Source organism: Apteryx mantelli, chromosome 6, assembly GCF_036417845.1.
Source record: "Apteryx mantelli isolate bAptMan1 chromosome 6, bAptMan1.hap1, whole genome shotgun sequence".
Classification (NCBI taxonomy): domain Eukaryota; kingdom Metazoa; phylum Chordata; class Aves; order Apterygiformes; family Apterygidae; genus Apteryx; species Apteryx mantelli.
Window position 1 is genome coordinate 45,121,248 of NC_089983.1, and position 21,831 is coordinate 45,143,078.

The window sequence follows — 21,831 nt, forward strand, 5'->3', positions numbered from 1 at the left end:
GCTAAAGTAAAAATTGAAAAGTATTTTACCTTTGCATGCCATGCGGTTTTTTTGAAGGTTGTAGCCCACTGTACAAACACAAGTTCTAGTGGTTTCTGATGTTGGTAAACAAAGCTGGGAACATCCACCATTGTTTAACTGACAGGAATTACTACCTGTAACATGACAAGGAAGAAGAGAAAAGAGCAAACAAAATTGGAACAGGGTAATTCTTACTAAAACAAGTTAGTATCAATATATTAATAATTTATCAAAAGGTAATCCCAGTCAGTTATTGTATCTACCAAGCATGGAGAAGGCTTCTGAACTGGGAGAAATTTAGGAGTAAAAAGCCTAGCAACTGTATAATGGGAAAACATGGTACAATTTCAATTGCAAGAGAAAAGTGTAAAATCCCTGCTAGCCCTTGCAGAGCGCTGGACAATCTCAATTTGTTTCAGGAGAGTTAGTAGTCCAAAACAGTGAAAACCATCACTTTTGAGGGAAATACGACATTATGTTCCACAAATAAACTATAACATGGGAAAATATTTCTAATTCAATCTAACAGCAAGTTTACTGCAGGCAAAATGCTGTAGATTTTAGCTGATGTTTTGCTGGTGCAGTTAACCAACTGTCCTCACTACTCCCACATGCAATAAACCTGAATTTGAATGTAAGATTTGAACTTTGTTTTAAGAAATAGTTGTTACAGTTAATAGTGTGACTGGAATTTGTCTACCAAATGCAAAGCGCTACCCGATGCAAGTCCTAGAACCCTCTGGCCTCCAGGATATACCCTGACCACTGACACTTGTCTCAGAATTCTTCGGGACTGTTGAAATCAGTAGGAATCTCTGGCTGGGTGAATATGCTCATAAACAAGCCGTGTGTACAGAGATGAAGGGCATGTACAGCTCTCCAAAGAGGAGAAGACTGCAGCACACTTCTTGTACTTGTCTGTACTCCCAAACAAGTCCCAAAACTCATAGTTTCGTAGCACAGATGACAATGTCTCTCTCCATCTGTTGGAGTAAAAACTTAATGTGTCTTTGTAGGGTTAAGCATCATCATCTGAACTGTGATTTTCAGAGCAAAGACCGATATGCCATGCAGTCTAAATTTCTGAGTCTGGTTTTGAGTTCACAGGGACATTTAGTTAAGAAGAGGGTGGGAGGAAGCCAGATGCCTTTTGCCTAACAGTGCTCCAGAAGATCTTATCAGTGTATTTTTATCCAAGGATCGTGAATGCAGACAGAGTTTTCAGATGCAACTGGTGAACTTTCATCAACGTAATGACAACTTTTTTCAAGCTAGCAGGCTTTCATGAAGTATGCAGAAAAGTTTTGCATTCTCCATGATGTAAATGCAGGGATTACTCAGTTATACAACATGCTTTTGCCTATGTCTGTGAATGAGTCTGCAGATGATTTACTAGGCAAAAGACACAGCAGAACTCCTTTGTATATAAGTAATTTCTTATAGGTATTAAATCTAAAATGATTTCTATTAATTTAGGTCAGAATCTGTTTTTTTTTCTTTACAGATTTAGAGTCTCACTGTGTTAACTGGCATTAGGATCACACTAACATATTTGGTCATTCGCTTACTCAGCCAGGCACCCAAGTATGGATGTGCCTCAATGACAAATGTACCCATTGTCCATCATTTTCCGAGTATATTCAGCTCCACACACAGACCAAGAAATAGGATCCTGAATTTGTAATGAGAGTACCTTGTGAGCATATGCTTCATGCTGGCTATATGGATAGATGCCTGTGAAACAATACTGGGTATCTAACAAAGGAATAATTGAAGTCCAAAATACTAAAGCCCAAAGTCAAATGCGTATTATTAAAAATATATATTAAATTTTCCTCCCTACCTAAAAGCAGGCTAATGAGATGTTTAGACTACTCATTGTCCAAAAGATGTCAGACAGCTTAGCTTAGCTCCATCCTGTTCCTTTGGAAACTTCTCCTCAAAATGCAATAATTAGTTTAATGTAAATCATATCCTCATCACTTTCAGTACAACAGTCACCAGTTTGAAAGCTGCTGGAATCAGAAATAATCTCTCTTTCTAAAGAATCTGTGTTTTTGTCTCTAATCATCTCCAAATTCACATAATAGTGAGCATGATCCCAAACTACACTTCTTCATATTAACTTGGTTCTCACTTTGCCAAAAAATTTTGGCAGTATTAGTTAGCATCATTCCCCTATTTTTTCTGCTGTCTAACTCCTGATTTATACTACTGTCACTTCTGGGATTTAGATTAATTAAAGCGTCTTAAAATAATGAGATAATTTAGAATATTAGTGACTTCTCAGATAACAATTCATTTATTTAAACTTTCAATAATTTGGTAACAGGTGCACACATTTACTGGTTTTTGTTTTGCCTAAAAATTTTCAACTTTGACATTCCATAAGAACTTTAATGTGAACCATACTGAAAACTGGTACTCTGAATCCCTGAAATTACCCTATTTTATTCAGTAATTTACTCAATAATATTTTATTATTGAATTACAATGAAATAAGTATCATTTCACTCTAGGCATGTTTGGAAAATAATACTGGAAAGGATAACATGCAATCTAAAAGTTGATTAAACATGGCTAAAACTTAACATACCTTGCTGTGCTGCTTTATCGTACACTTTCATATGTACAACACCTGAAGTTCTGTTTCGCAGGACAGTTGGGTTTCTTCCATCTTTTTTGTTGCAGGTACCCATCTGAGCTAAATTCTGGTCTGCCCACCAGAGTTTTTTATCTGTAAAATTTCCAAGTTTTATGAACTAAGAGGATCACTTTAGCAAATTATTTATGCTTGAAACCTGAGGGAAAAGAAACTTTTGAGCTTAATTCTCAGATCACCTATAATAAAAACTGCTCAAAGAACCAAGAATGTATTTTTTATTTTGAAAAGAGGAAATTCAGAGCTATAAATTTACTTTTTCCTCTTTAGGTATTAGTTTTTACATGCAACTTTAAGCGAAAAACTGTAAATGATATCCAATTTATAACTGAAAATTACAGAACCCTATTTACAGATCAGGTGCTTGGTTCTCAAACTTTGCCATATCCGTTCGTTTACATGTACAGTTGACAGGGACTCAGGTTCCAGGTTTTCAGTACCTGGTTTGTGTGTTCAAATTAATAAGTATGACAAATAGTATATAAAAAAAAATTAAGAATCATGTCACTTGTGTTAAAGAAATTATTGAGACTACCAAATTATGAAACTTTTCATCGTGATCTACATGAGACAGCAAAATAAATATAACAACAAAAAAAGACAGACATGCTATCCAAATAGTAGCATAAAATTTCAAACCGTCCTCATAAATCCATGCATACAGAATACATCAATCATATTATGTAGGACTTGACAAAGAATTATGACAAAGGATTCTCACTTGATGCACAATTTCAGTATATGCAACATAGTTTTCAAGGGTAGGATTTCAGATGGCTTTAGTCATGAAAATTTCACTTAAATTCTGACAGGAAATTTAAGTGACATGAGTATAGAAATATAGAGTTTGATCATTTTCCTGTGACATTCCACAGAAACTGGTATGGTAAGTTTTCATTAGAAAGGAAATTAAGATCTAGAAGTCAGTATTAGTGTAAAGATATTCTTCTCCATAACAATTAAAACAACAATGTATGAAAACAAGCTATTTAAAAGAAATTTCAAGAAACTGAAAATTCATGAGACATGTATATTTCTTATTTCATTTCATTTCCCAACATCACTTCAAGAAGATGTTATTTTTGAAGCCTCATTAACATCATTTAAATATCAACATTAGCCTGCTTTACTTTTGTTCAGAAAATACAACAATTTTCTGAACAAAAATACAAATGCAAACAACATTTGTCAGGGTCATTTGTTGTCATACAACTCTGAGACTTTGCCTTTGCTGGAATTGATGAAAGAGCCTCTTCAGTTAGAAAGCTTGTTAGTGTTTTATTCAGCTAACGAAAGCTAACAAGATGCCCCAGTGTTAAAGGTTTATCACTTCTTTAAGGTAATATGCTTTACTACTTTAATTGAAACAAATCTGTGATTGAGCATATTCCTACCAAGTTTTGAGTAGTTTGTGTTTCATGCCATCAGTTGATATTGTACAAATGGACTGTAGAACAAGTCACGACAACCACAAAGCAAAAAGAAAAAAAGCAGAGGAGACCTATCAAGAAAGACAGCAAGATGAAATAATACAAACAGAAGAAAAGGATATGAAGTGTGTACTTTCGAAAATCTTTCCAGCAGGTTTCATAGAAAATTTGTATTCCCTGTTTCGAAGGCTTGGAAAAGAGAAAGGGTTCAAATGAAAAAAAAACACAAGAACTCCCAGAGATGCCCTTCACTATTCTGGCAACTATTTATACCCCTGTCCACATAAGAGGGCACAGTTATTAGCTTTACTGTAACTCTGAAGGACAGCATCAAGACCACAGAACTGCCTTCTACAACAGCTACCTCATGCCATGGTTTCGGTGAAGAGAGCAACGTGGCAGCACAGCTCTGTTGTATGTCACAGCTACTCATGACCATACTGTCAGGGTCGACAGTCAAGCACCATAAATTAGGGATGCCCAAGGACTGTATCAAACTTGCATCACATCTGAGACTATCACAACTACAGAATGAGGGTGCTGAAATCAGCCATGATATGCTTTTGTGATTGCCATGTGCCAGAACAGAAAAAACAGTAGCTTTTAAATTTTAGGTATGTGGGCACTAGCACTACACACTCAAGATGACATCATCTGCTTAATGAGCAAGCTAAAATAGTCTACATAAATATCTTCCACAAGCTACATGGCAACTGTTCAGCCTAGAGATGACAAAAGAATGGACTAAAGTTGCAGCAACATATTTCTGAAAGGCAAGCAGCAAACTTGGTCAGATCCAAAAGAACAATAATACAGATAGTAATGATGTTTACTGTGTAATTTTAACAGACGAAACACTTGAAAACTTAAACTGACTTCCAAAATGAGAACTCGGCTAACTCATAACAACCAAATTCTCACAGTGAAGAGGCCCTGCCTAATCAATGCAAAGTCCATCAGTTGCTTCCCTTATAACATAATCTTTTCATTTTTATTGCAATTAATTTCAGCCAGCTTGTTCCCATCTATTCATCAGTCTTAATTAGACACTGTAAGTGAAGCAAAATAGTCCTTTCCTGTCTGGGTGAGACTGAAACACACAACATAACATATAGAAACACTTAACCAACACTTAATGCCATCCTTCAGACATTGCATTGAAGCATTATTTCAGTGAAGAACTTCCTGGTGTTTTTTAGGGTTGGACAAACAACTACAATGAAAAGCACTGCAAGCTATTTCTGTCAGGTGCAACAGAAACATCAGCATCCTGTATTCCACCTGATGGACTGTATTGCACAGTAATGGCATGAGATACTTCTGCTAGTTGCTGATTACTACTTAAAACCTTAAGAAAATTAACACACAGAATACAGTCTTTGTCAAAACATAGATTTCCTTCAGAAGCAAAATGAAGAACACGCATACATCATATTTCCTTGCTGAACTCACAAACCACCCTGTCCAAAATCTTGCCTGACGGTGCCCCTGTGCACTGCAAAATAGCTGAACGATCGAATGGTTGAATCCCTTCAGTTTGTTGTCAGCCAGATGGCCAAGCAGCACATTTGCCGGCCAGCCTGTGTGTGTAGCTCCAAAGTAGCAATGGCACGGGAAGGAGTGAAAAGAAAGAAGGGGAGAAATTTAAATAATTTAGGAAGAAATCAGAGTACTGTGGTAGCAAATCTTGTAACTGTGAATGGGGGAAGGCTCTAACAGTGTTTGGAATAGAGAGACCTGATACACAGAAAAAGAGGAGAGAAACGGATAATGAAGCAGTGAGGTCTAAAGATGAAAGATGTGGGGTGTTATGGACTAAGCTTATAGAGAGAAGCTGAAGTTACTGAGGTATTAAGACATAGGAAACACTGGAAAGCAGTGCAACAACTGTTAATTTGAGGATATTTTCACAGAAAATCCTAAATTAAAACATCTCGTTATACATGAAAATTCTACTGATTTTACTTCTGTGAAGAAATTAATTTGTACAAGTGAATAAAATTGCTTTTAACTCTAAAACATAGTTTTTCATTAAAATCAATTATAACCAATAATTGTTTTAAGAATCACGGAATACCTGAAAAGCAGGATCTATCTTCCAAAGCATTCTGCTGTTAAGCAGCTTTAACATCAAACTCAAATTCCAGCAAGGGAATGGGCAACCACAGACATGGAAACCATAGCCAATCTTCTGATCTCAAACCCTGACCGCACCGGTCCACGCCGACTCTAGAGCATCCACAGATGTACGATGTGATGGCCTCAAAATCCCAAGTTGTCACCGAAGTTTCCCAGTCAAGAATAAATTTCACAGTACCTGTTTTTCTCATTTTCTTTCGAATGCCTGAACACCCTTCCGGAGTCCTTGCTCCCCTGACAAGGCTTAAGCAGTAAGATGACCTCCTTCCAAGCTCATTCCTTACATTCCACCTAAGTGATGGGCTGACGCTCTGCAAGGCCACCTTTTCAGAGAGTTCTGCATTTTTATGTTATAAATTCAAAATTATACTTCTGAAAACAGCAGAGCAAAAAACCAGTCTGATGACCTGCATATATCTTTAGCAATATATCTTTTACCAAAAGATGAAAGCATGAGCTGTGGTTAATCAAGTTCAATTACAAATAGTTACCCACACCACAAATACCATTTCCGTTCTCCCTCTCAGTACTAGTATAGAACCAATCCATTTCCACATCAGCCACTGCAGGTTCAGTCATGAGCCTCCTTTGCTTACTCACTTACTAAGTGAGACTGTTGCTGCTCTTGTATACAACACACAGTATCTAGACAACTTCCATCAGTCCTATCAGACACTGTTGTTACTTTTGTCCTCAGATCACAAAGATCTCCCCCTTCGCAACAGACACAAGAAATAGAAGGTAATACAGCACAGTATAAACTCATTACTTGTCATTAGAGTACTGGCCTGTGGACATAGAAGCTGAATAGTCTCCTACACCTATACCTTTAAAAAAGACAAATCACAACAAAATACTCAAAATACACTTTGTAATGATTTTTCTATTTTCCTCTTCCATTCTTGTTAATGTGATACCTGGACAAATGTTTAAATAGCAATACAATTTTCAGAACACTTACTGAATTAGTATTTATTTTTCTTTACCACAGTGGTTTTACATAGTGCACTAAAAGTTTTAGAAAGAGATAAGGATACATTAGGGGGAGTTCAAGTAGAAAGATGGACTGAGAATTTAAGTATGCTGAAGCTCAAACAAATCCTGACATTTCAGATATTAACAAAAAGATCAGATTCTGAAGTCTTGGCACCTTGGGGTCAATCCTCATATGACTACTGGCCAAAAAACCATGAACCGGTTTTAGCTGGGCAGCTATGCCTAAGAGCTAAAGAATAAAGGTTTTAATTGTTGAGATACAGCCAGACAGGAAATATACACCACAGCAATCTCATACAAAAAAAAAAATGTTACGGTGCTATATTTGACAGTAATTGGAAGCAGAATTTTGGAAAGATTCTTTCTGGTTTATTCACGTATTGCTTCACTAGTTAATTTGTCTGTGATTTCTAACATTCGGTTAAATTAATCTGTTTTATATTTAAAATATACTTCATGATTTTACAAAGCCACTTGACTTTAGCATAAAAATAATTTTGCCTTCACAAAATAGGAAAGAAAAAACAGCAACACTATTTGAGACCTTTAAATAGCAAACTAAAGTTAAATGATTTATTTGCTTCATTATGCTAACAAGAATGTTTTTCAATCACTAATTATAATCTTGTTGCTGAAACTGGGTTATAATATACATTAAAATTGTTGTATTTATCCATTTTGCTGGGTAATTAGCATTAAGAGCAGCAACATATTGGGAAACAGCAATTTCAAATGCCAAAAATTGCTACACTAGCATTGTGGACAGTCCTTCGGAGATTTCAAGCACTACTCTGAATGCAAATCTTGATGGGCCATTAGTTTTCATTAATGGCTGTTTGAGTATTTATGGAAGACAACTATGTACTGTACTTAGAACTGGGCAAATTGCCTAGATATATTTCATATATTAATGCTAATGTAATGAATGGTGTTATGGCAATTAGACGACTGATGGCTTGGAAAATTAAGGTGTATGTATTTGAAATTCCTTGATCTAAGCAGCACCTTTCACTTCACAACTAAATTCAGCAAAGTCAAAACTGCCACCATTTGAGTTATTAAGGGAATCCATTCTGGTGTTATTTTTGAAGCTTCATTTAGGACAATACAAAAATCAAATAATCAGTAAATCTGTTAACTGCAGTACCAAGGGAAATGGTATCATGAATATATTTTGGCAATATGAACCAACATTCCCGTCAAAAATGAAATACTGTAATTGTTATTGTCTATTTTGATTGCCTGATAATACAGCTTGATAGCTGTGTTTATATGACAGCCTGTGTTCAAAAGGCATTGTTCTAATATCTGCACTCCCATTAAAAAGGCTATTACATATGTCTGATCTTCGTTTATTGCTGACTGAAAAAACTTTTATATGAATTTCAAAAGAAATAGCACGTATATGTAGAATCATTCACCACACGGAGTTATTGTATTTTGTAATACTGAAGAATGACTCAACAAAAACTACTATTTAGCATCAAGGAATATCTCCTCTGAAGTTTCTACCACCAGTTTTATTTTTAAAAATACCACCAATGCATAACAAATTATAGTTTCATTAGATCATCTAAACTTGCCGTGATACTCCTATTTTCTAACAAAATGAACTGAATTTTCTGATTTTGTGCAAGCTGTATTTCCGTGAGGACCTGATACAACATGGAAACAGGTTTGCTCCTTCACATCTGATTTTGCTGCAAAGCACTCTGTAATCCAAATCTTGTAATACAGTGACTCTGCTCATTAGTTCTGAAATGAATAAACTTGTCACACAAAGGTAAATTTCCAACCAGGTTGAGTTGAGCGAAGGAACCATGTTCAGTAAATAACTTAGAAGCCAGGATTTATAACTTGATACAAAATGCCAAATACATCTATATAATTTGATCATGCTCAGACATTGACCACCAGGAAAAGCGCCAAAATCAGATACTGAGTATGATATATTAAACTCAGTGAAACATTAACCGAAATGTAGAAAGGATTTTCTTCATCTTGAAAGCAGCGTAACCATACCATATAGGAAAATCAGAGACTCTCTCACTTGGGACATCCCCGGTTTCCAAAAGAGTGGATACATTTGTTATAAATTTGTAAATGGTGTCAATGGTAGTGGTGAAAAATTTGCTGGGACCAGAGTGCTGTGTATTAGATAAGCTTCTAAAAGACCAGAAGAAACTTGAGAAGTGTTGAACAAAATAAAATGAATTGGTAATAGAGTAGCAGAAAAAAAAAAAAAAATCAGTGCTGACCAAATGCAAGACAACAAATAGTGGGAGGTACTAAACAAAGAATTCATACCCGTTTCTGAATAGTAAATTAACTAAAATGGGTAATTTTGCAGTCACTGACATTTCACACAATGAATGTATATTTAGAGAAAAAATGGGAAGAGTAGAAGAGCAAATGTGACTTACTCATGAATTTATAGCAACATCTTCATAATATAGAATGGCAATAATAAAAGAAATATCAGTATGCATAAGGGCTTAGAAAAAATAGTAATTTTATATATATTCAGTGTTGTACTCCAAATGGAATATAGTTTTCAACTCATATATACCAAGCTCAAAAAAGCATAGCAAAAACAGAAACCAAAAGACTAGGAATTTTGGAACTCAACAAGTCAAAAGGAATTCAATATCCCAAATGTATCATCACTATTGCAGTTTCTGTGAATCTCAGTTAAAGAGTTGATACAGAAGACATCTTGGTTACAGTATAAACAAATATTCTTAACAATATCTCACATTAAAGACCTCCAATCGCTCCCTGAAGTAAAGGTTTCCCTGAAGTAAAGGTCATCTGTTCTTTCCGTTTCTAGCCACAATCAAGTCAAGAAAAGACAGTTTTTCCATATTAACATCCATGACTCCTTCTGACATAAAACTTAGATATATGTTTCCTCTCCAGCTGATTTTGACAGCATACAGAGTTCAATACTGGCCAAATATTTACATAATATACCTCTTACAGCAGATTGCTACTTTAAAATATGACTAATTTATTCTGCGTGAATATATCTGAAGTTCATTTAACATGACTTACACAAGTACACCAACTATATGGGTATTAAATGAGCAAGATTTTATCAATCAAATAAAATATTTTTAAAAAGGACACTGGCATTTGATGGGTCACCTGTAAGAACAAAAATCTAGTTATCAAAAGTCCTTTTATAAGAAAACCCAAGCTAAATACAAATCATTTTGAAATGAACCAGAGCAGAAGTGTGCAAACCGTTTGAAGGCAATTTGGAAAGCTTTAAAATTATCTCTGGAAGAGCACAAAACACTAGTTCAGAGTCAAACCAGAGTTTCTTAAGGCATCCTACCCTTGCTCCAGCAAGGGCTAACAGCTGAAGATGCAAATAAGAAACAAAGTTAGTCTGAAGCTATATTCTCATAATATTCAGCAAATCTGCAACTTAGAGACTCCCTGAGTTTTAAAGAAAATTTTATTCTCATTACCTTTTTTCTTTTGATTTTTTTTGGACAATTTTGAATGTTTCTGAACATTTCTAAGGTGCAAAGGAAAAATGTCTATAAAATGTGTGTTCATAACTTGAAAATGTAATTCCAGAGTGTAACAAATAAAACAACATATTTTTCAACCAATCTAATAAAAGAAAGATCAGCAGACATCTGAAAATCCAAATAATCAATTTTTATCAGCTGTCTTAACCCAAAGAACTATTCATAAGGTTCATGAAAAGTCAACAAACTGGAGCTATTCTGAACTGAGATGTTGGAAAGAAGCAAGTAGTAGAAGAAACAAGTTATGGATAATTCTCTGCAATAAAGAGACCTCCTTCTAACATGCTCTACAAATAACTAGACTGAATATAAACCATCAGTCTGTTACCTTGTGCTGTGCATATACAGGCAAGGCTGTACAATTTAGAAACACATACTTGTAATATAGATTGTAAGCTGCATGTTCAATGAACTCACACACACACGAGCCACTAGTGAATGTGCTGTATGTGTTCGTATTAACACAGTAAGTTTTCCAAGCTTTTGATAATTCATAATTCATCAGCATCCAATCACTTGAAAAGTAAGATGTTACCACCGGACTTACCCATAATGGTTAAAGCTGTAGCTTTTGTTAAGTCTTCTTTCATTGACTCTATTATTTCAAGATTACCACCATCCAAATTGCATCTATTTATGGTTCCATTTCCTGAACTGATCCAGTAAAGTTTGTTCTCCACATAATCGATTGATAAACCTGCAATTAATGTATACAGCTTTAATTGCGGCTTTAATTATAATATACTTTTAGCATCTTTAAGCTGTTTTCATAGCAAAAGTGTATTTAAGACAAAAAGAAGTATAGAAGTATTTGTTATCTATCTACCTATCCATTCAAAAACAAAATAAATGTGGCCAGTTATAGTGCAAACAGCATGCTTTTTGAGAGATTTCTGCCTATTTATACTTCTCCCATCTACAGAAATCAATCAGTGGCTGACAGATGAAAGGGTATTATCTGGCAGTGAGCAATTACTTGAATGAACTGAGGACCTAACGGAGGTCATTAACTACTAGCAAATGCCCACCAGAATCCACCACCTTCATTCTAAAATGATGAATATATGAAGATTTAAAAAACAAGTAATTTTTGTGTTTAAAAACTGTAAAGAATCTGCTCTCCCCATATGCAGTCCCCTGCTTAGAATGCTGACAACCCTTAAAATACAAAAAAATTACTACTAGTTCTCAATAAACTTATAGTATTAATTTTAATTTCACTTCATAGTAAAGTGATTTCATAATCAATTCTTCAGAGTTAGAAGCAAGAAAAATGTAGAAATGAAAATATTTGCAGAATATCCTACTGCTTAAACAAAGCATATATTATTCTGGAAATAACAGCGAAGAACAAGGACATAAAATATTTCAGAGTTCTATAATCCTTTAAAAATGTTCAAGTAATTGTAACAAGAGATTTTCCACTGTGAAATATGCTGGGCATGATGACAAGATATGCCATAATAATTTGCCATGGTACTAGACTTTTCCCAGAACTCATATTAGGTATCCAGCAACTTGCCAAAAAATACTGTATTTTACTTCATAGGTCAACATCTAACAATTTGACAGTACTCTCCTTCCATCCTGTAATCTGCTTCTCCACAGAAAGCCAGATCCATTTTCAAAATCCTGATGTGAAAAAGCAGTGCTGTGTGCTACAGTACTTATAGCTGGCATCATGCCACTACTTCTTTACACACATTTGACATAATAGACCAAAAGGCTTCCACTTTCTAAGCTTTCCAATAACAGCTTTACAGTTCATTTCCAGTAAGTGATATTTTTTCCCCTTTCTGCAACTGGTTCACCCAGAGGCAGGAGAGGAAAGCAACAAAAAACCCAAAAAGACACAGACTCAGGAGAGGATAAAGATACTGAGTAGTTGCTTCAGGAGAGAGTGATCTTGCAACATCTCTTTGCACCTGTTTTCATGCTTGTAAAATAAGCACTAATCAATGAGAAGGGGCTGTGCCACAGCCTTGGAAACAAGCAGCAGTCACAGAATGTATGGGAAACACGGGAAGCTTTCCTGGAAACCCAGATGAACCTTACTGCAGTTACGAATACAATGCGCACTAGAATGGTTTCCTTGCTCTGAGATGGACAGCATTTGCTATTCTCTGCCTCTTTGCTGCTACCAGTCAGCTGCTCACCACTTTCATACAGACAGACCTATTCGTGGGGTTACCACGAGTGTTTCGTACACAGCAGTTACAATGCTATGTTGTCAGGTTTTCTACTTACATTTTTACACAGGGCTATACCAATTACACTCCAACAACTGACAGAACTACCATTCCTATTTCCTCAATGCCACCTCTACCACAGCTTTCCTCCCAGAATATTTTTCTGCTGTGTTATATCACCAATTATTGACCTTTGTGAAAACGTATTATTTTTAATTGTAGACAGAGAGCATTTATTAAGATAGATTTTTCAGGAATTCTCCTGTTTTTACTGATAAAAGCAGGTGATTTGCTAGTAGTAAGCTTCACAGACATTCATGATGCATTCTGCTGTGGGTGGCTGGCTTATGCCTTATGCCACAGTTCTCTAATTTAACCTAAACATGGAGACTGAAGAAAAGAAATATCTACTGACTTTGTAAGCAGCTACCACATGGCGATACTTTGTGCCCTTTGGAACACCGAGTGCAAAGCACTGGTCATGAACTGACTTGAGTGCAAGAAATATCTGTCTCATATTTATACTGCTCGTTTTTTTCTTCAGAAAGCTGAGAGGAAAGGAAGGCAGGCCCGTCAATGGAAGACAAAGCATCACAGGCACTCAGAGAGCTTCAAAGAGCTGAGAATCATCAGGTGAGATGTCTAGATGAGAGCTGCTAGCATTTACCTGGGTGAGCTGATAGACCTATTTTGAGTAAAGGGTGTAAAGAAAATCAACATTCTGCAATATACTCAAAGAAGTGTCGTAGCAGTGACTTTCTGTCACACTGTCCCTCCTGTACATAGACCTGATCTGGTGCAACCTTTGAACCAAAGGCATATGCAATTCCTCTGTCCCACAGGACGTGAAGCAGCAGAATAATAGAATGAAGATCAGGTCTTGGTGGGTCAAGGGATTTCTAAAACTAAACTATAAATTTAAAATAAAGTCAGGGTTATAATTAAGATAAAAATAAATAATTAAGATAAAAATTATTAATAGGATGTAGATATCTTCCCAATTTTATGCGTTAGTTAAAATACAGTTGTAATATTAAAAATCAGTGAAATAAAAGAATAAAAAATTTCTCCAAACAGATATGGTCTGTAAAACAGATGTAGTGTCATCTCTTTTCACAGAGCTCTTACAGCAACTTCTTCTACTCCTGGCCTCCTGAATCACACATGGAATCTACCTTTGAAAGGAAAGACTTTGAGATACCCTGAGGATGAAAGCCTCTAATAGGCTACCTGCAGCTCCATCTCATGTCGGAAACTCATCCTGCATTCAGAATTTCAGTCAATAGAGATTAGATGTCACATGAACAATAAAAATGAAAATGTGTTTTCTTGACCAAAACCTTACATTCAGCCACAAAGGTTTACCCGTTTTGTTTTATTAGCTTCTGCAAGCTCTAGCTTTCTATGCTCCAGATGAGCCTTTTCCACATACCCACTGCTTAGGAAATTCTCAGTGAGCAGGATTCTTGAGGGATAGCCCACTGGTGCTGAGATGTGTGTGTACCTGAGGAGACAAAATCTTCTCTTTGGGTTCTGTTCTCACTTCTGTCTTCTGTGGAATTACTGTTGTATTTTCCATTGTATTTTCTTTCTCTTCCACTCCAGTTTACTCTGCCATTTCTTCAATATCTTTTCTTATTGAGAATTTAATGTAGGCCAGTATTATAACCTTTTTCCAACCTAAACAACTTTCTAACCTAAACAGTTCAAATTTCAAATACTTATTAAACAGTGATTTTAATATAGGATGCTGATCCTTCATTATGGCACTATGGACAAAGCAGAAAGAGCATAACTAAACAAGGTGTATGAACCATTGTTCTGCTCAGAAACTACAATGAACACTCACATCCTAGAAAGGGACTGACCTACACTAAAATATCCAGATGATCCATGTCTTTCAAGTAGTTTTTGTTCCAAATGTGTATTAAAATTGTTCTTCCAAGAAACAATTTAAGAAGCAGACACCACTGCAATTTCCAGTTTCTTTCTTGTGTCTACTATGTTCACAAAGCAAAACAGAAGTGTGTCTGCAGAAGAAAACCCACTAGTTAACGTATAATAGAGTAAAAGTTCAATCAAGTAGTATTTTAAAAAAGAACAGGAATGTTCTGGCCAACAATTTTCATAATCCTTCCTTCTGTTTATGAAGTCTGCTATACCTTTTTATCTGAGATCATTCTGAATATTCAGTAGCCAAGGAACACCAATGAAAAATAATTAAATTGTATAGTAATCATTAAGTGAGAAAGCCAACAATATATTTCATGAACCTAATCACGCCAATGTCACAGAAAGCATCTGGGAGAACTCCAAGCTAAACTTCAATGTAACTCTCCAGTAACCTACGCAGCTTGACAAAAACACCCTTTAGGCAAGATATTGAGATCATTGCAACTAAAATTTCCATTTTCATTCACTAGGTTGTGATCTATTACTGTATGGATATTCTGCTCTCTTAACATCTTAATGATACTTTTGGGGGTTGCATCTGTGAATGACAAAAGACCACAAGTAAAATGCAAATAACTATAATAACTGGCAAAATTGGGCAGTTCAGTACTGGGAGACAGACTGACATAGACTTAGAGATTAAACTAATCTTAGAAAAATATGAAAGTAGCCTTAACTGGCGAATTAAAATCCAATTATATGTAAAGTATTTCTAGCACTCATTACCTCTGAAACTGAGCAATAAATCTTACCCAAGAATGTTTAGTTTAACAATGGATTGTTTAGAATGCTGATTTCTAATTAAAAGAAAAATGTTTTTTCAGCCAAAACTACTAAAAGGTTTCAAGTTAATACTTGACAGCAATGTACACTCAAAATAAATGTTTGGTTATTTTGATAAGATTATGATACAATTCTGTTTCAAGTATTGCACATACAGATTAAAAGTCAAGCAACTGATGTAAGCTAGTCAGTTATGAATCTTTGTTTTCAAAGTAAAAATAAATCCAGTGAATCTGCCACATGGTAAACCAAATCCAAGGAGTAACGGAAAGAAAAGACAAAAAAAATACTATTTAAAATACTCTGGTCTACTGTTCCCTGTGCTTTGTTCTGAAAGTATCTTTTAAGAAAAATCAAGAGGCTATTCAAAATCCTAAAATCAAAACCAAAGAAATTACATCTAATCCTGTATTTGTGGATATGTGAAAAATCACATCTCCCCAAAGTTTTCAAACTGATATTCTCCAGTCCAGCTCCATGCTCTTCCACCTCACCAGAAGAGGTTACAAAGATACAGTGCCACCAAAAACATTAAATGCTTTGAAAGAAAGTCAAAGGATGCATGGTTTGTATTTTTCAAGTTTTAAGATGAACAACTGCTTAACTTATTACAAGCTGGAAGTTCAAAATATCAATGATCTGCCTCACAAAGTATAAAAGCCAAATTAAGCGCTAAAACCCTAATCCCTAAGAACGTAATTTAATGAAACCCCAGTGAACAGTTCTTTTTTTCAACTGGTGTATGGGTGTCAATATTTGAGCCTTCTAGAACTGCAGAAAGAACTAACAAGTCATAGCTATTAATCAAGATAAAAATGACCTAAAATCTGTCCTCCTAAGATTATCAGTTACAAAAATCTACTACCTACATTCTCTTGATGTTAAAACATATTCTAATTAAATTGAAAGAATTTCCTTCTTTTAGACTCAAACTGAGAAAATTCCATCAGCGTATTTCAAGTCACAGATTGGAAAACTTTCTCCCATTCTTTAAATTCTGAAATTATGTCTCAAAAAATCTAAAAGCATCAATTCTCAAGACATCCAAATATAATAAGCCACATATTTGTCTTTTTCAACAACCTCTTTGGGAGTTCACTTCTTAGATCATTCATTTTGCTCCCCAGATATTCAAAATCAGTAAATTACATGAACTGGAATTTCATTTATGCAGAAAGACAGTTTAACTTGTCAGTTAGAAATAAATTATTAAATTTAAGTTCTTCAGGATGCTCCTCTGGCTCTTCAGCAGTGTTTTCTTATTCTTAGCATGTATATTTCTTATTCTAATGATAGGACTAATTTAAACATTTAAAACTGATATTTAATATATTTTATATTTTAAGGTTGGTATATGAAAGACATGCAACAGAAGCTGTTTTCATGTCCATCCTGACTGACAATAAAATTAAGCAAAAGACATCTACCACTTCAAAAGTATTTCATGGATAGACAGAAGCAAGCTTTACCTTCCCTTTATACACAGACATATGTAAACCTACACGCAGACGTACTTTATGATTTAGGACACCTTCAGGTTGGCAAGAAGAAGGGAAAAAACAATTAAATCTCTACACTTTCCTTAGTCTCATTATTACGCAATGAGAACCTTTAATGTGGAATATAAACTATTTCAAGTAACTCGCATCAGTTCTTCATCATTTTAAATTAGTCCATTACTACACAACAACAGTTTGCTTCACTCACAGCTCTGTGGTGAAGTAAAAAATGAAAAACAAACAAACCACAAAAACAAAACCCCACTTCAGTCACAATTCTCAGCCCTACAAGGCTTAAACAGACGTTTAACCGCATAAATAGTCCGCCTGATACCAGTAAAACACGTCCATGAGGAAAACAACGCCACAAAACCCATGCGGATTTGCAGGTGCGGCCTACACGCTTAGAGCCGACGTGCTTAGAGCGAGCAGGAGCGCTCAGCCTTCTGCCACATGTTGGGCACTATTTCTTAATATCGTCCAATTATTATTAAATTCCTTGGTGCTCACCTTAAATTTAGTGGCTTTAGTACTCTCTTTTTTTCTCCAAATACATAGACTGCTGCCTCTTAAGGTGGATAGATATAAAACCAAACGAACAAGAAAACAGTTACTGCGTATTTTCTATAAAATTGTGTTGAATTTAGGGACTAAAACGCATACTGTGTTTGCTCTAACCTCAAATTAATTATTTAGTTACATCATTTATTTTTGCTTTGGCTCGCTTACATTCAGTTACAAAAAAACAATTAATGCTTTAAAATTTAAACACTTTATTGGCGGAGCATTAAAAAGGCAAAACAACCGGAGTGATCGCTTTAACTACCCAAAGAAAATTACATCACAAAAAAAAAAAAAAAAAGAAAGAAAGGGACCTGAATGACTAAGAAAAGCCCTAGCACGCATGCAAGGGATATAATTTTTCAGAAGGTGGTATAATTTATGAACTATGCTAATGATAAAATATTAAAAGTATTAAAAATATTTATATCAGTTGAATGTTTCAATTTCTGCTCTTTGCTATAAATGGAAAGTTAAGAGTCAAATTATCTTTTCATCATGCACCTGGCATTCTTATGAGGAAAGCTATGTTTCCGGTAGAAGAATCCTCCCACATATTTATTAAAAACAGTTTATTAAAAATTATTTTACACTATGTATAAAAAACAGTTTATTAAAAGACCTGCTCTTTGTATTTTTCACCTGTGACCTAAAGATGGAGACAGATATTTGGGTACCATTTCATCTTCAGTCTATGTATCTATTGTAATCCTAAAAAATAATATTTGTATCATTTGACTCATTATAGTAGATTTCAGTGTGATTGAAATGGGACAAAAATATCTTAGAACAATAAAACAAAAATACATCAAGTGTTTTTCATGTCTCTATGCACATTAATATCATTGTTCTACAGAATGTGAGAAACATCATGGTATACATAAGTAGCATTTCAAGACAACTTCCATATTAAAGTACCATCAAATAAAAAACAAAAAAAGAGTACTTACCAACAGGATCTTTTTGATTCTGAAAGAGTATTTTGCTGTTGCTGCCATCCATGTTTGCCATATTAATTGTGTTTCCATCCGTCCAATAAAGCTTACTGAAGAAGAAAAAGAGCATATTGTAAATGTTGCCTTGCATACACAATATTTTTAATACATCAGTAGTGAAAATGTGCATAGATTTAAAAAGCAGGCGTAATACACAACTAATGGTTATATGATTTAATTAATAGTAAGCTTTGGTATAGAAGCAATAGTCAGTTAAGAATTTCTGTGCAAATGCATGCATTTAGTATAATTTTGCAAGAAAACAGAATGAGCAAGCTCAAAATCTGAATGAAAAAGAAATCTTCTGATCAGCTTTATGGTAACTTATTAAAACTACAAATATATTACCCTCTTACTGGGTGAACTGCAAGACACTGGGGTTTATCAATTCCATGGATGATAGAAGTTTTCAAGGAACCGTCTAAATGTGCCACATTAATTTGCGTTTCATCAAATTCTGAGCTAATCCAGTATAAATTACGTGATATCCAATCCACTGCAAGACCTCTGATACTCTGAATATCTGCAAAAAGTGAAAGCAGTTGTTCTTTTGATTTACTTTCTAAACTTTTGGACTTTCAGAAAAAAAAAAGAAGAAGAACTTCTGCAGTTTGTTAACAAACTCCTGCAATATTCTAACAAGGTGCAATTAGAAATCATTGTTTTTGTTTTTGAACCAGCTACAGCAACAACAATTAACATGGAAATGGCACTAAAGATTCAGGAAATCATCTATAAATACTTGCAAAAAAAGATCAGTATAAAACCTACTGTCCAAATATAATAATAAAACTTAGCCTCTGTATTTTTCTCAGAGCATTTTTCTACTTAGGAAATCATTTATCTCTCAGCGCACTACTAAATTATCTTTACATGATGATAAAGAATGTGTTAGGTTCCACTAGGTAGTTCAAAGATCATATTTAAACAAACATAAATCTTGACTTAAGAGGAAGTTTCATGCTTCTTTGAGCGTGAGAGATACAGAACATATGGAGGAGTTCTAAAACAAAGCTATACTGAAGTTTGAAAGCCTACTTACTTCTGTAGCACCAGGAAGGCTCAGTACAGAAAATCTGCATTAAAGTCATTGGTCAATACATGGCAGGGGGGTGGGGGGATAGGGAGAGAAAAGAAAAGAAAAAGGGTTTGGAGATGGCCCCAGAACAGATAGTCCTATAGCACGTAAGTAGATATAAAGCTTCTTCAGTACTGTAGCTACTTATTTCTGGAACTGATACTTAATGCTGCTTTGAAGACTCCAACTTACTCCCTCCTTGGGATTTGAAAAGGAAAGATGTCATACTAAGAACAAACACCCTAGACCTGAAACACATCTGAAGACCTGAGAGCTTCACTAAAGGCATGAGACTGCAAACAAATCTACTTGTCTTCATTGATTAAGGCATGAAGTGCAGTAAGTCAAGAGCCACTGGAGGGAACTACTATTCTTATTGTAGGTATGATACTGGATATGAACTTCAAATTCAGTAAAAAGTATAAGGAAGAATTTTTGAAACCATGCATTTTAAAGCCTGTGTAGCCTGACACAGACAGCTCTATCCAGAGTCTATTACAAATAATTTCTATTAAATATGCAGGAGCTTTTATGGGAGAACAATGACTAATGAGAATACAGCACTTAAAAAAAAAAACCATGCCATTTAGGAGGAAGCAACCTGTGAACTAGGATGGTAGTCAGAACTAGCTGAGGTGGCAAAATGTGAATAAGGTGTGATTGTTTTGGTAGCATGGATCATGATGACACATCACTAGATGACAAACTCTACTAGGCATTCAACTCCCTCCACACTTCAAAATGATCAAGGAATGCTGTAAAAAAAAAATCACACTGTTTAAATATTCCCACGTTCACCAGAAATGTATGTTTTGCCTGCACTCCATGCCTTAAATGCTGGGTGTAATGCACTGCTGAAGGTCTGAATACCAACATGCCCTGCCTTGGCTCAGCAGTGGTTCATATTAGCCAGCATCTCTGTAGCCTGGAAAACAGGCTGGGGGCGATTTCATTACGGTTCACAGTTTGTACAGTATTTCTTCTTCAACTTACTTTGGTTACTTTCACTGACTGAATTATTCTTGTTGATGAACTAAAATGGATGTTGCTATGAACTGGCCTGCATATATTTAAGGTTGAATGGTGACTGGACTTTAGGAAGTTTGCCAGCTTTTGGGAATGGAACAAAGGACACCGAACATACAGCCATGACCCATTTTAAACTGAACCCCTGCTTTTTTTAAGATTGGAGGAACTAGAAAACAAGGATTTCATAATTTCATGCTCTTAAAAATATTAAAACATGACTTTGACATGGTTGTGACATTGACTTAATACTTCATCCAGTGAGAATCCCACTAGCATATGCTTATAAAGCTTCTTATTTTCTTATAAGAAGTATGAAAATATAACTGTAAGCAAATGTGATCATTTACACATAATGAGCAGTCCCTGTAACATTTGGATGTGTCAGAACACTGTAATTTTGTAAATTTTATATATAATAAATTACATTTGACAGATACAAAATTTACTCCACAATGGAAACTACCATCAATAAAAAGCTAGCTGGAATTATGAAATAATGAATGATAAACAGATATTCTCATACATAGTGAACACCCTTATCCATTAAGTTCCTTGACAACTTTCTGTAATTTCTTCATTATATATTTTATTCAGTAAAACAGTGGTTTAATTCTATTAATAAAAAAAAATATTTTGTCTTTTCAGCACCTCAAATCATGATCTAAGGAAGAACCCAAAGAGGCCCTGTAAGCCTTGTTCTTGTCACTAGTAATGAAAACTGTTTCTGATTGTTAATAAAATTGTCCTGGAGATAGCAGGAAAAAAGAAAGACACCTAGGCAAAAGAAATTATTTTTATCAATCTAAAGAGTCAAGTAGGAATATGCCACACTGGTCCAATGATTCCCCAAGACTTGCTCAGACAGAACAAATTTGGTCTAAAAGAAGCCTTGGACAGAACTTGAATTCCATTTCTGGGATCTCCAACTACTCAACTGAGAAAACAGTTTCAGTC

The 21,831-nt window shown here is 35.0% G+C and overlaps 1 protein-coding gene across 1 annotated transcript in view; it reads right to left on the bottom strand.

Moving 5' to 3' along the window:
* Nucleotides 1-21,831, bottom strand: part of LRP1B (LDL receptor related protein 1B) — a 752,762-nt gene that overhangs the window by 201,234 nt on the left and 529,697 nt on the right. Inside the window, exons 30-34 of the mRNA XM_067299399.1 lie at nt 19,119-19,293; nt 18,726-18,820; nt 11,338-11,487; nt 2,618-2,758; nt 30-155 (exon numbers count right to left, since the gene is read on the bottom strand). Coding sequence (XP_067155500.1) covers nt 30-155; nt 2,618-2,758; nt 11,338-11,487; nt 18,726-18,820; nt 19,119-19,293 — 687 coding nt within the window. The remainder of the gene's footprint in view (nt 1-29; nt 156-2,617; nt 2,759-11,337; nt 11,488-18,725; nt 18,821-19,118; nt 19,294-21,831) is intronic.